This window comes from Aythya ferina, assembly GCF_964211825.1.
Source record: "Aythya ferina genome assembly, chromosome: 5".
Lineage (NCBI taxonomy): Eukaryota > Metazoa > Chordata > Aves > Anseriformes > Anatidae > Aythya > Aythya ferina.
In genome coordinates, this window is record NC_140301.1 from 29164806 (window position 1) to 29177976 (window position 13171).

The window sequence follows — 13171 nt, forward strand, 5'->3', positions numbered from 1 at the left end:
AGAATATAGCATGCAGAAAGGCAAGGGATTATTTTATCTTTATATTTCTGAGTGAATGCTGTGCATGCAAGCAAGAAAATGATTTCACGGACTAAAGCTTCCTTCCTGCACATGCATCTGCTAATGTGCCCTTAGTCCTGACCTGTAACATTTCCTGACAGTCCATCTGGGGATGCTGCACCTGCACCAGCTCCCCTGACAGCCCCTGTGCTCTTCCCATCCTACAAACCTCCCTCTGCTGCCCTGCTCTGTCCTCATGCTCCTCTCCTCCTTCTTCACCCTTGCTGTGTCACTCCCCAGGTCCCAACCAGGCCACCTCAGGACTTGCTATTGGCATCTCAGGTAGCCTCAGAGGGTTGGCCAGCACATTCTTATAGGCAGCTGCTAAAATCAGTTCAGTAGCCAAATTCAAATTCGCAGTGCCAAGTACCCCGCACCCAAACCTTGCACAGCAGGAGCACAGACAAATACCTGTGCCTGGCAGGCTCTAACCATGCTTTTCCCTGGATTCTCGGGAGACTCAAAGCCTTGCCTTCAATACAGAAAGAGGACGGCAGGCATATGCTGAAGTGAGCAGGCATGGAGGAGTGATACATGGATAAAACCACTCAAGCTCGTAGTGCCGATGGATGCAATGCTTCACGTTTCCTCTTTGAGCTCGGCCTCTGTAGTTGCTGCTCTGCAGGAACTCATCTACTGGTGTGAACCCCTGAATGAGCTGACATGGCTTGCTCCAGAAGCAAGTGGGCTGGGGCCAAAGAATTTAGACCTGAACTTAGCTGCTAATAAGCCAATGTACTTTGGGGTCAAATTCTGCTGTGACAGGCATACTGGTGTGGTTCACAGATCAGGGACTGTGTCCTCTCCTGCCTCAATTCCACTAAGAACAAAGAACAAGAAGGACTAAAAAAAAGAGGAACGAGCTTGGGCTGGGAGCAGACCAGAAACAGGACAATCCTGTAATCTACAGCTACTGGGTGTGCTAGATGTCTGCCACAGATGTTTTCTAAACAATCAATACCTTTTTTCTGCTGTTTGTACCTCACAGAGAGGTTTGACCACATTGCATGATTTATTCTAGCCTCGTTCTTGATTAACATGAATCTTCTCTAATCAATGTACCTAAGACAGGAAGACACTGTGTGGATGAGAGGATCCTCACAGGTGGTTAAACATCCGCTACTTACAGTGTGAACAGACATGAGGGTGGCTGTGGATTTTGAGGGGCGCCCCCGTTACACACAGCACAGGCACAAGGCAGCAAGAGGAAAGGTGAGAGCATTGCTCTGGCTCCAGATAGCACTGAGGTGAGCAAACTGTTTCCCTAAAGGACTGTGAAGAGCTACGAACATGTATTTTTCATAAGATAAGCAAGGTGGAGCTTTTCCAGCTTTAGCCTGAATCCTGTTATTATTGAAGTCAATGGCAAAGACTCCAAGAAACAGACCCTGATCCTTTCTGTCCATTAGGAGAATTAGCAGCATTCAGCTTAATCACAGAGCTGCAAGCAAAATATTAAACCCTCAGAGAAAAAGGCAGCAGAAATCTAGCATTTTTCTGCTATTCCCATAGCAGCTGATGGAAGAAGGAATTTCCCAGACTCTGCCTACACCTCAGCAAACTGCATTGCACGTTCTCACACGTCGATGTGGCTTATCTTATCCAGGCATGGACCTTTGTACCCAGTTACATCATCACCAATATTTTGAAACAGATAACTCAATTGGATCAATGCAAACTAGGAGCCCATCTTTCTTTGCAGTTTAATCCTTAACTCTGACTTCCAGCCACATCCATCCTCTGAGCCATGAAGCTTTCCTCTATGGCGTGTTGACACTCAATTAAATGGAGATGTGTCAGGAGATTCGTCCACACCACTTCACTCAGTGCTGCGAGGCTTGAGGGGATTTCAGACAAAATCTTCCCAAGCCAGGTCATGCCAGCCATCTGTTTAATAGTGCTCACCAGCCACCTGTGCTCCCACTTCCAGCAAAGTCATATCTTGTAGTCATATCATGGTTTCGGAAGCAAAATTTTGCATGAAGGATGTCTGTCCCTTTTACAGAGTGCAATGCTCTACAGTCAGTGTTCAGGCACCATCCCTGGGGCTGAATCTTCTATCGTTGTGCCACCAGCTGGATTCTCATGAGCAGATTCCCAATTACCCTCATGAAACGTAATTTTCCAGATTCTATTTTCACCATTATCTGCTATTGAGTGAAATCTTCCAATGTAGCCTCACTTGCCACTGGGGCTTTATCAACCCTAAGGTTAACCACAATATAAGCAGAAGGCTGGCTTTTTCTAGGGAAAGCAAAGTCAGTTTAGCTCCTGTAATCCAGGGCTGTGGACAAAGTGTGAAAGCTAATGTGTGAAGAAAGTAAAAACAAGCTGGATTTCTCTGAAATCCTGCAGGGCTGACAGCAGCAAAAACCTAGGTCTGAGCTGAGGGTAATGTGAAATGATACCAGAGCTGCCATGGGAGTAATGGTGAAACTGAAAGATTGCATCTTGACCTAAAGGGAATGACTCGTTTCACAGCAGAAACACTTTTAAAAGGTGCTGGAAAAAGGTTGGCCAGAAAAGCAGCTGAGGGTGTGGGGAGGTTTCAAAGTCCTGCAGTGCTCAGCAGGCAGTGATTCAGTTTAGAACTGCGCATGCAGGGGAAAGGTGACACAAGAAGGATCCAGAGATTAATTTCTTAGAAACAAAGATGACAAAAATAAAAATCGGGAAACCTGGGAGATGGCCAGGAGGATAGAAAAAAGCTACACTCACTCTTACCCTCCTTGCCAAGCAAAGAACATGATTCTCTCTGATTTCTTTGTATTTATTCACTTCAATATAACTAGCTTGCACCAAGTGCCATCTTTGCCAGTGCTCCTTGCACCTGATGTGCCACCACAGAACTAGTATCAGTCTTCCTCATGGAATGGGCTGGCAAGATACCCATCCCAGAGCTATTCTAACCTCTGAATTATTTGAGCACATCAACAGAACGAGCTGCTAAAGTCAAACTGCTCCATGTGATTTATTTGGATGACCAGAAAGTCTTTGAGAAACTCCAGCTGAAGAAAGCAACTGGTGAAAAAGAAAATATGGGCTGCCAGACAGGGCTTGGTGCTGCAGACATTACATTTATATACAGGAGAGGAGCAAAGAATAGGAATTAGTGGTCAGCTCCCCTTACAGCAAAGGTTAACAACAGCATGCCCCTGGGCTCAGAGCAGGTACTGATACAAGTGGGGGTGAGCAGTGAGGAGCAGCCTCTGCAGACAGTGCACAATATTTCAGTCATGAGGCTCTATCAGTTCGTTATACGGACAGGAGGAGCGCCTGTGTTTACCCTGAAGTGGCTGTCAAATGTCGTGAGGGCCCTGAGCAACCTGAAGACTCGTGTCTGGATCACCACAGGCACCTTCCTGGGCCTCAGAGATGTTGCTCCCCTGGAAAGGGGCTAGCAGATGCTGAAGAGCCAGAGCTATAGGATGAATTCCCTTACAGAAACCTCCTGCAGCCACATAGTCCCAGGCATGCCTTGCCCAAAGGGCATAGCCATTCTATATCCAAAATAAGCTCTCCAAACTCTGCCCCAGGCTGGTTTGAAGAGCACACATATACTCCCCTGGTCACTGGCTCACCCAGCTCTGCCTTCCCCTGAGGAAGAGCAGGCACCACATCTCCTCACTCATTTCACCCAGACCTCCCCTGTCCTTCAGGCCAGCAGCACCTCAGTGAGGTCCTGGGGCAGCTGCAGGCCCCGTGACAAAGCCACCACAGCACAATCCCCCTGGGGATGGAGGGGCTGCCCTGTAGGGCCCGGGCAGTGGGCTGCCCCCCGGTGCCACGCAGTCAGCCAGGGTATGCAGCACAATCCAGCTCCAAAGGGGGCCGGAAGAAGTGTTTTGAGGACACCACAAAGCAGTCTGAAAACGGTCTGAAAACATCAAATGCTCCTACGGCACCCTAGGCACAGGCTCAGCATGACAGAGCTAAGCGGGGAGTAACAACAAAATGAGGGCAGGCCGTCAAGAAAACCACATCTTTTGTGGTGCTAGAAAGAAATGCGTGGGTAGCCCGAAACCCAGAGAGACAATTCAGCGAAAGCAACCCAGCCTGAACCTCCCAGGAGGGCCGGGAGCCGTGCTTTGCCCTCGCCTTGCGAGTTGTGTGGGGGCCCATTCGTCACCGCAATGAAAACAAGCGAATTCCCAGCTACGTGCTGGTGGTTTGGGACTTTCTTCCCCAGTCTGTGGCTGAATCCCTGCAGCCTCTGTTTGCACAGAGGGGGCTGCTCCAGCCTTGCAGACAGTGTGGCCACACCGCCCACAGGAGTGCTTCAGGCACCCTGCAAGGCAGGAGCACGTGTCTGAGCAGGTGGCTTAGAGTCAGGCTGAGCTTCCCTGCACACCAGCGTGCATGAGGCTGCACAGCGGAACCGAAGCGTGTCTCTGTGAGCACTGAGAGCCCATACACCTCCTGGGCTGCCCCTCTCTGCTGGGAGCTGCCTGCGAGGCAGCATTTGTCTGTCCCTCCAGATGCTCCCTACCTGGAAGCCTCCCGTAGCTCCTCATTCTTCACCCCAGGCACCGGGCAAGCACATCGGAGACTCTGCGGGGTGCAGCACTGCAGAGCTCGGGATCCTTCCAGATGCCCTGGAATCAGTGTAGCGACTGTGCCACCTTGTGCCAGGAATACTTACAGATGCATTTTAATCTTGCTCTTATATTCTAAGAACAGCGCTCCTGCTCTGACTTTTCTCTAATGAGGCCAACCAGGGCTCTGCATCTCCTCCTCTTCGTGGTCCTGCGCTTCCTGCTGGTGAGCAGAAGACAGCCAAGGCTGTGCCCTTACCTCGGGGAGAAGCAGCTGGCCTGCAGGCTCTGTGATGGAGAACAAGCACTCCATCAGATCTCCTCTCTGCTGGTTATGTACCAGACTATCCCACTGACTCCAGTCGATGCTGGTGTAAATGAGATGTGCACAAAGCAACAAACTGGCACCACAGTCCTACACAAAACGAGGACAGGATGTTGTACAGACTGAACCACTTTAAAGGCTGGATTTTTTTCAGGTAAGTGATTTTGTTCAGCCACATGCGACATTGCCTAGAAATGAAAAAGAAACTCAGGATTTCGCAGAAACCAGCCCAATCCTGACTATATCCTGAAGCTCACTGATTTAGAGAGGGATTCAGGGCTCATAGACAGCATACAACTGAGCAGCAACTTCAGTGAGATGCTGCAGGCTGCCAAGTGCCCAGACAGGAGAGAGCAAGAAGCAGGTGATTTCCCTTCTGTACCCACTGAGATGGAGGTGTGAACCCTGCAGATGTGAAGGGACATGTGTAGAGAGGAGACCCTGGGGTGCTTCTAGGGCTGAAGAAAACATTTTGCAGTCCCATGTTCAAAGGTTTAATCTCCTTAACCTTCCAAGAAGCAATTTAAGTGTAATACAGATAGTGAGCAGGTACCTACACAGAAGGTGCAGCATGCTACACAGTTATTTAATCCAATGGAGAAAAGCAGGAAAATAACTAGCAGCTACAAGCTGAGGCCAGGCAACTTCTAGGTATGCCCACCCACATCTTTAGGCCGGAGGGCAGGTAACTGCTGGAACATAACCTCATGGGACGTGGCAGCCTGGTCACTGCTGCTGATCAAGAATGAATGCTCATTGAAGTTGGACTTTGGTGAAACCCGAGGGCCTGAGCTCAACACACAGCAAAACCTCATGTCCCTCACTGCCTAGGGGCTGCAGGAGATGGTCTAACGGCATTAAACTGTGAACGCTTTTGAGGTTTACATTTCACAAATCCACAGATGCTATATGACATTGTCATGCTAATGCAAGCTGTGTCTATCCTGAATGTCCTGGAGAGCTGTGCATGGGAGCTCGGACTGGCTGGAGGGTAGTTGCTGTGTTTATGAGATAAGGGACAGGAGACGTTTCCGCAAGGGGAAGCTGTGTGAGGCACAGGCAATTGCCAGATGTTTCCATCACCAGCAGCAGTACATGGGAGTAGAAATAAGCCTGTGGGCGCACACAGCTGTCTTTACTCTGTATCAGGTGCCCAGAAGGTAGATTTCAAGTCCTTTTTGTAAAGTGATTCTGTTTAGAGATCAGCCCTCCCTGGCCACCCCAAAGCTGGTGAAGCCCATGGCAAGACTTGTTCAATGAGAAAGAGGTCAAACACGTATAGGAGGACAAAGATACACGTAGGAAAGGCATGACAAAGTCAGGGTTCAGTCCCACTATGATCCTGATCCGCTGGGGGATCCTGGGTCTCAGTGCACCAATGCTGAAGTAGGACATTAACAGAGCTCCACACCCTCTGCCCAACAGGCTGAGGTTGTCTGAGACACATTAAGGTGCTTTTTGGATGAAAGACATGGAGAACCGTTTTTCAAAATAAAAGCAAAATGAGATACCTCACACCTTCCCTCTTCTCCTGGGGGCTTTTCACCACGCCTCACAGGGACCCAAGAGCACCAAGGCAAAGCCACTGGCAGGCAACAACAGAGGGAAGGGCAGGGGGGTGTACGGGACGAGCCGAAGAGGCAGCCATGCATTATGCCTTTCTCTTGTCTTTCACATTCCCCAAGGTCCTGGCAAAGGAGCAGGAGAGGGGAGAACAGCAGAGGTGTGCTCAGAACAAAAACAGACCAAGACAAAGAAACCCAGTCACAATAATACAGCCTCTGAGGCCCAAGCATTGCACAAAAGGAGGATCAGAAGTAAGCTGGGCTCTAAAAGGCAGAGATGACACCACAACAGGGTGAGAGTGAGAATACAGAAGGGCAGAGAGCAGAAGTCCATCCATCCACAGGAGGAGGAGAAAAGGAGGGAGGGGAAGGAGGAGAAAGAGGGTTATATTTTCTGGATTTGGGGTTTGCAGACTTGATTCTGTTTGCTTGTTTTCAATCATTATTTTTTTTTTTTCATAAGGGATCTCACACCTGATATTCCTCGTTCCATCCATTTCGGTTCACCAAGGGCAATGAAGAAATTCTCCTGCCTTTCGTATTCCTCCTCATCTACTATCTTAACCCTTACGGTCTTCCTGTAGGGACAACAAGAGAGACAACCGTGTACAGCGGGTCGGCCGGCCGGAGGCGACGCAGCAGCAGCAGCGGCGGCAGCAGCGCAGGCTCCTCGCATGCAGCCCCTTCGCGGCGGGGCGGCGTGCCTCGGCCGGCCTCGTGGACATGGCACATCGGTCGCAGCTGCTCCTCGGGGAGCGGGAGGGCATTAGGGGGGAGACAGGGCTGGCGAGGGGGTGAGGAGGGAGGGAAGAGGGGGAGTCGGACCTTGCTGATGGTTAGTGGGAGGCGACGTCTGCAGCGCAGTTTTTCGGTGTCACATGGTGATGGAAAGGGTATCGGCTGCCCAGAAATCACCGGGGGCCACGCTGGGGTACCAACTGTGTCTTAGCTGGAAGATTGATTGCTTGTGCTACCCTCACAATTAATAATAAATCTGGAGGGACTCTGGGCTCGTAGCCTGAGAAGAAGAGAGAGAGAGATGCGTACTCACAGCCACGCTCCCCAGTGGGGTGAGGCGGGTTTCTGCTGCCAGGTAGCTCTGCTAGCTGGTATTTCTGATTTCCAGTTTTAAAGCGGCACGTCTTATTGCTTCTCCTCCCTGACACTGCCTGCCTCTCCTCTCCACCTGCTCTCTCACCTTGGATGAGGGCCAGGTGATGAGCTCTGGAGATGCTGGGTGTTTGTGGCCAGCATCTTCCCACCAACACTGCAAAACATGCCTCAGTCCTTCCCTTCAGCAGGAATACCCATGGAAGAATATTCCCACCGAGGACTGACGGCCATCCTTCTCTCTCTCCATCCCTCGCTACCTGCCCCAGGCCCCCCACCGCCCCTGTCCCCCCGCTCCATGGGTACCATGTGACACGGTGCGTGCGCACAGCAGCGTTTAGGACAGAGCAGTTGGAAACGAAGAGAAATCAGAGGAAGAGGAGGAGAAGAGGAGGAAGGAGAAGAGAGAAGAGGAAAGAAGAATGTTAACGTTAGTCTGGAGGGCCAGTACTACACCTTTCTGTAAACTCATATCCACCATGCGGGGGCTCATCAGCTCAATGAAGAAATTCTTGTTTTTCTCATACTCCTCATCATCAATTACCTTGATGTGAACTGTTTTGCTGTGGACGGAAAAATAATAAGCGTCATAAAGGGGAGAAGAGAACAGAGAAGCAAAGTGGAGGAAGGTTGGGAGGTGAACAGGAACATTAAAGTCAAAGTTTTCTCACCCACTGAACGAGCTCAATCTGGCCCTGAAAAGAGGCTAAAGCCCCGCTGCTGCCAGCAGCGCTGGCTGATTTCTGTTTAACCAGCAGGTCCGAAGGCAGGGCCTGAATGAAGTGAGACACGGATGGCTCTGAGCCCCTGGCAAACTGGCAAGGGGCTCAGGAACCAGGACTGTGCCATGCAGGAGAGGGGCACGCTTCACCCCCACTGCTCTCCACGTCCACACACACGCAGAAGCGCACACACACACACACCACTAACCAGCCCCCTTCCAGCCAGGGCTGCAAATTATACCTGCACTTTGCTGGCCTTCCTCTCAGGTGAAAGTCTTCCTGAAATCACATCCCTCGCTCACGACAGAAGGGATTAGTGCTTTTATTCCAGGGTGATCCTACACCCTCTTAAATGGAGCGCTGCCTGCATATGCACTGATGATCACATATAATTACATGCTCGTATCAGTGCATATGCTCTAAACGGGCATGAACTTGCCATCTCGGTGCTCCCAGGCTTCCAGTCAGCCCCGGCCCCAGGCTGGAACCACATTTTTTGAATGAAAAGCCAGCTCTGCCCACAGTGCCCTTCCCTCACCCCAACACAGTTGTTCCTCTGGCAGAGACACAGCACCACCACTGCACCTCCATCTCCTCTCTCTCTGCCCAGCCCCAATGCTCGGATCAGCCCCTGGTGCATTTTGCCCATAACCAGTCTCAGCTGTGGATGGCAAGGATGAAAGAAAGCAGGACTGGCAATCGTGGATCTTGGAGAAATAGCTCTAGGCTTCAAATGATGGCGTGCCTCTGTTTCCCTAAGCTCAGCTGCTGCTGCTCGTGTGCTCACAGGGAAGGCAGAAAGTACTTTTCCCTGTGCCTGACTGGGGAAAGGCCTGATACACCACAGGCCTTTCTATCTTAAAGACAGACATTAAACACACATAGAGTCTTTGGCCCCATAGCGCTTCAGGGACTAAGCAGCCCAGCCCTGAATTCTGGGGACCTGCACTACTTCCAGCAGCCCCATGAAAATCACCAGTTCATAGTGCGAAATGGGAGGATTGGCTGACTTTCCTTGCTGCAGCTTGTATTCCTACTGATATCATTACTGACCCCAAAATTATCCAGTTCCCCTGCAATTTGACTTGTCATAAATCGTAATTTGTTCTATGCTCTGACAGGGGAAATCCAATTCCCTGCACTGGCTCTTGTTTTGAGCCATCTTTCAAATGATGGCATACAGGACAGGGAGAAAAGTTTGCACACCCCCTGCTTTATCCATCAGTGTATGAATATGCAAGAAAAATCACCTCTGATTCTTTAAGCTAAATCAGCTTTATTTTTGCCGGTGCTTGCTCTAACAATATCCTGCAGTAATGCCAGCAAGCCTCCTTTCCCTTCTCTAGACCCTTTCAATCTTCTTTAATCCAGCCTGAAGGATGTAGGATTTTAAATGATAGGTCTCTGGTGTAAATGTTGGTGTTCTGCTAAGACTTCATCACAATGATTTCATTGCATTTCCTTTGGAGAGTTTGACTGAATTTTGCTTTTGAACCAGATGTTGTCTGGGCCCCTGGTACTTTGCAAAGCTTTTTCAATTTGCTGAATTAAATCTACATCTGATTCATAGCTCTGATCTCTTCCTTGCTCTCCTACTACAAAAAAGAAGGTGGGATTTTCAAAAGCAGCCAGTCCTTCCTGAACGTGGGTTGTTTTTAAAAATCCCATTCATAATTACTATTGCTTACAGCTTTCCACCCCAGGAGCCCCATATTACTCGGTACCTGCAACAAAACTTGTCACCTGAAACTAAGCCATTCCAAAGATTTATGCAATGCATGTTGAGCATGCACACTATTTGAGTTCTGTTTCATACAGCAACTTTCTTTTATTCTTTTTATGAGGTGGCTCTCCCATTCCCATCAGTAGTGTGTGCACACACCAAAGCAGGGGAGAAATGCTCATTTGATGAGAAAGTGTGCATGGCAGATGATCTCTACGACTGTGCTCTGTGCATGGAAAGCCTGATTTCACACAATCCACTTGTCTGCACAATACACACGCAAAACTATGGACTAAAGAAATAACAACTCACTGCGTGCCCATTTTGTTAACTACAGAGAGCTCTACATGGCACGCTAAGTAGTCCCGCCCTGCCCAAGCCCGCCATCCCACAGGAGCAATAGGACAATACCTCAAGGTTCAGTCTGGCTGCACAAACAGCTTTACCTCCCATGCATGCCATGGACACAATTAGCCCAGGACAGGAGCACTGTATCCTTTAAGCAAAACTCAAAGCCCAGCTCTCTCCTGATCCCTCTTTTTCCACTGGCAAAGCAGTGAGGTTCAACAGTGATCCAAAGGTGAGGGATGCTCAGAAGAGAAAATCTCATTTACACAGGTACACCCTGCCTCGTGATGGTTAGTTCTTGCGGATATGACTGAGATATGAGTGATGGTGCCATCATTTGGGCTTGGTTGGGATTGAGCCTGCCACGAGGGAGAAGGGAGAAAAACAACCAACTAACAATACCTTTGCTGGAAAAAGAAGTAAACTTTAGCTGTTCTATGGAAACAAGATAAGCATTTGGATTTTCTCTTCTCTGTACAGAGAAGCAGATGTTCAAGTTTCACCCTGATATAAAAGGCCAAGTTGAAGGCAGGAACACCTCAGGATAGCTGGTAAAATCTCTGTATGAGCATAACCAATCCCCTAAACTCCTAGACCAGCTCAGCTGCAAACTGGATCATCTCCGCACCCTCAGGCCTTACATGGCTTTTGGAAAAAGGGTATCTGAATTTGGTGACCAAACCCAGTAAACTGATGTTTAAGCCCCTGCTACAAGCAGTAGGGAGAAAAGGAGCTTTTACCTGGCTCGTTCCCAAAAGAGCTGGGGACACAGGCTGTGTCCCTGAGCCTGGTGGCAGGGCATTGGTGTGCCCCCTGCCCACGGGCTCCATCCACCTACATGTGGATCAGGCCAGGGTCACCTCCATCAGCTTTGTCCCAGTCACTGCCCTAGACCAGAGCTGAAGGTGCCCAGCATGCCACTGATGGGGAATATCTGGCCTTTCACTGGGACTTTGCAGCAGAGGGAAGAGCAGCTCGCGGGGCCGCTGCAAGGCCTGCAAGGAGTGGGGCTGCGCTCGCTTCCTCACGGGGAAGTGCCCTTCTCTCAGCTGGCTCATGTGCCTGTGACTGTCACCACAGAAAGGTCACCACTAACGGAGGGTGGTTGTGGTGTCCCAGGCTCTGCAGCTCCTCCAGCCACCAAGAGTGTTCCTCTCCCCTCCCTGACGGGATCTGCAGTGCGCCTTGCTCAGCCGAGCAGCTTTCGCTCCCCGGTCTGACGGCCCTGCAGTGGGAAAGGACACTTGCCATCCTTCCCCTTCCTCTCTGACAGCTCCATCGCAGCCCTGATGTACCTCAGACAGCTCAGAAGCAGATAACAACAAAAGCCATCCAAAAGCCTGTCGTAGAAATCAACTGCCTTCATTAAATGCCTCCTGGAGCTGGCAGCAAGAAGCCACTCTGCAAACCCCAAAGCTTCAGGACCGGTACCAAGCCACAGCACAGTTCAACCTCAGCCCCCGCATTAGATAAATATGTGGAAAGAGCTCTTTAATTTAGACCTCAGTGGTGCTTTCAGCAGACCAAGCGATGCTTTCAGTTTGTAATGGCATGGGTAACATCCTTCTCCCTGTGTGCCTGCAGGTCAAACAGGGCCTGGCAGGGACCATCTCCAGCAGCACCGAACCATGCTTTCCTGACACCAAGAGCCCTCAGATAGTGCCAGTCTGGGCTCTCCTTTAAACACACACTGAAAAATAATCACTGTTTTTAAAAGTTAGGGATGGGAAAAGCTCCCCTGGGGAGCAACATTAAGAACAAGATTTCCCTGAGTAAGCAACAGAAGATGAAATGGATAGACATCCATCTTCTCCTAAAGGACTTTGCACACACGATGTTGCTAAATTCCCTATCCGGGAAGTACAGAAGATAATCTACAAAATCATTTTATTTGACAACACGTCCGCTTCCAACACATAAGGCAACAACTGGATGGTTATTTGATTAATGTGCTAGAAAATATTGAGTATCTCTCTGTGTGGAGACTCTCATTTGCAGGAATTATTGCAGAGGAGGTTAAGAGGATGTGTCTGCATGACTTTGGAATGTGAAATAAGGCTCAGCTCTGAAAACAGCGTAAGTGAGGAAGTGTCACATAGAGTATACCATTAAAACAGGCAGGGTTGCACAAGGGCAGGATTTACAGTCCCCGGTGGGATGCTGTTAGCCAGGATGGAAAGCAGCTAGGACAGCCAGGTAAACATCCCTAGGACAGCGAAAAGTCCTGGGAGATCTTTAGTAGCTCATTAATGCAAATCATTAGAGCACACACCTTGGATCAAGCCATGGTGTTCTTGCTGCACCTCAGTGTACCCAAATCCTCACCTGACGTGCTGTAGGTACAGGTCCCTGCACCATGAATTTCAAATAATGCGGTGCCAGTCTGACCCTTCCCCAGAGCTCAGCACACAACTGCTGGCACCAGGATGGGTTTTCAACATGAAACTACGGATAGGACCCATTCTCCCTGCCAGAAGATCTCATTGAGCAGTCCTGCAGCAGAAATGCTGACTAAGTAAGATGTCAGAACATGAGGCAAACCAGAGGGGATTAAATAAGGTTATGTATAGTGGGGAGCTGTCTTCGCCCAGCTCATTAGGAGGCGGATATTTAACAGAACAACATGACAGTGCTGGCAGGCAAGGTGAAGAAGACAGCAAGAGGAGCCCTAATATGATGCACATGGTCACAGAGAGCTGCACATCAAGTAACCCAGGCTGGGACAAGCTGAGCCATTTCGAAGCAAAGGATTATGCTGTCACATAGCAACAGATAAAGACAGG

General features: G+C 49.7%; 1 protein-coding gene across 1 annotated transcript in view; it reads right to left on the bottom strand.

Annotated features, from left to right (window-relative positions):
* SLC8A3 (solute carrier family 8 member A3) overlaps positions 1–13171 on the bottom strand; it is a 113725-nt gene that overhangs the window by 11196 nt on the left and 89358 nt on the right. Inside the window, exon 4 of the mRNA XM_084521460.1 lies at positions 8052–8158. Within this exon, the coding sequence (XP_084377586.1) occupies positions 8052–8158 (107 nt within the window). The remainder of the gene's footprint in view (positions 1–8051; positions 8159–13171) is intronic.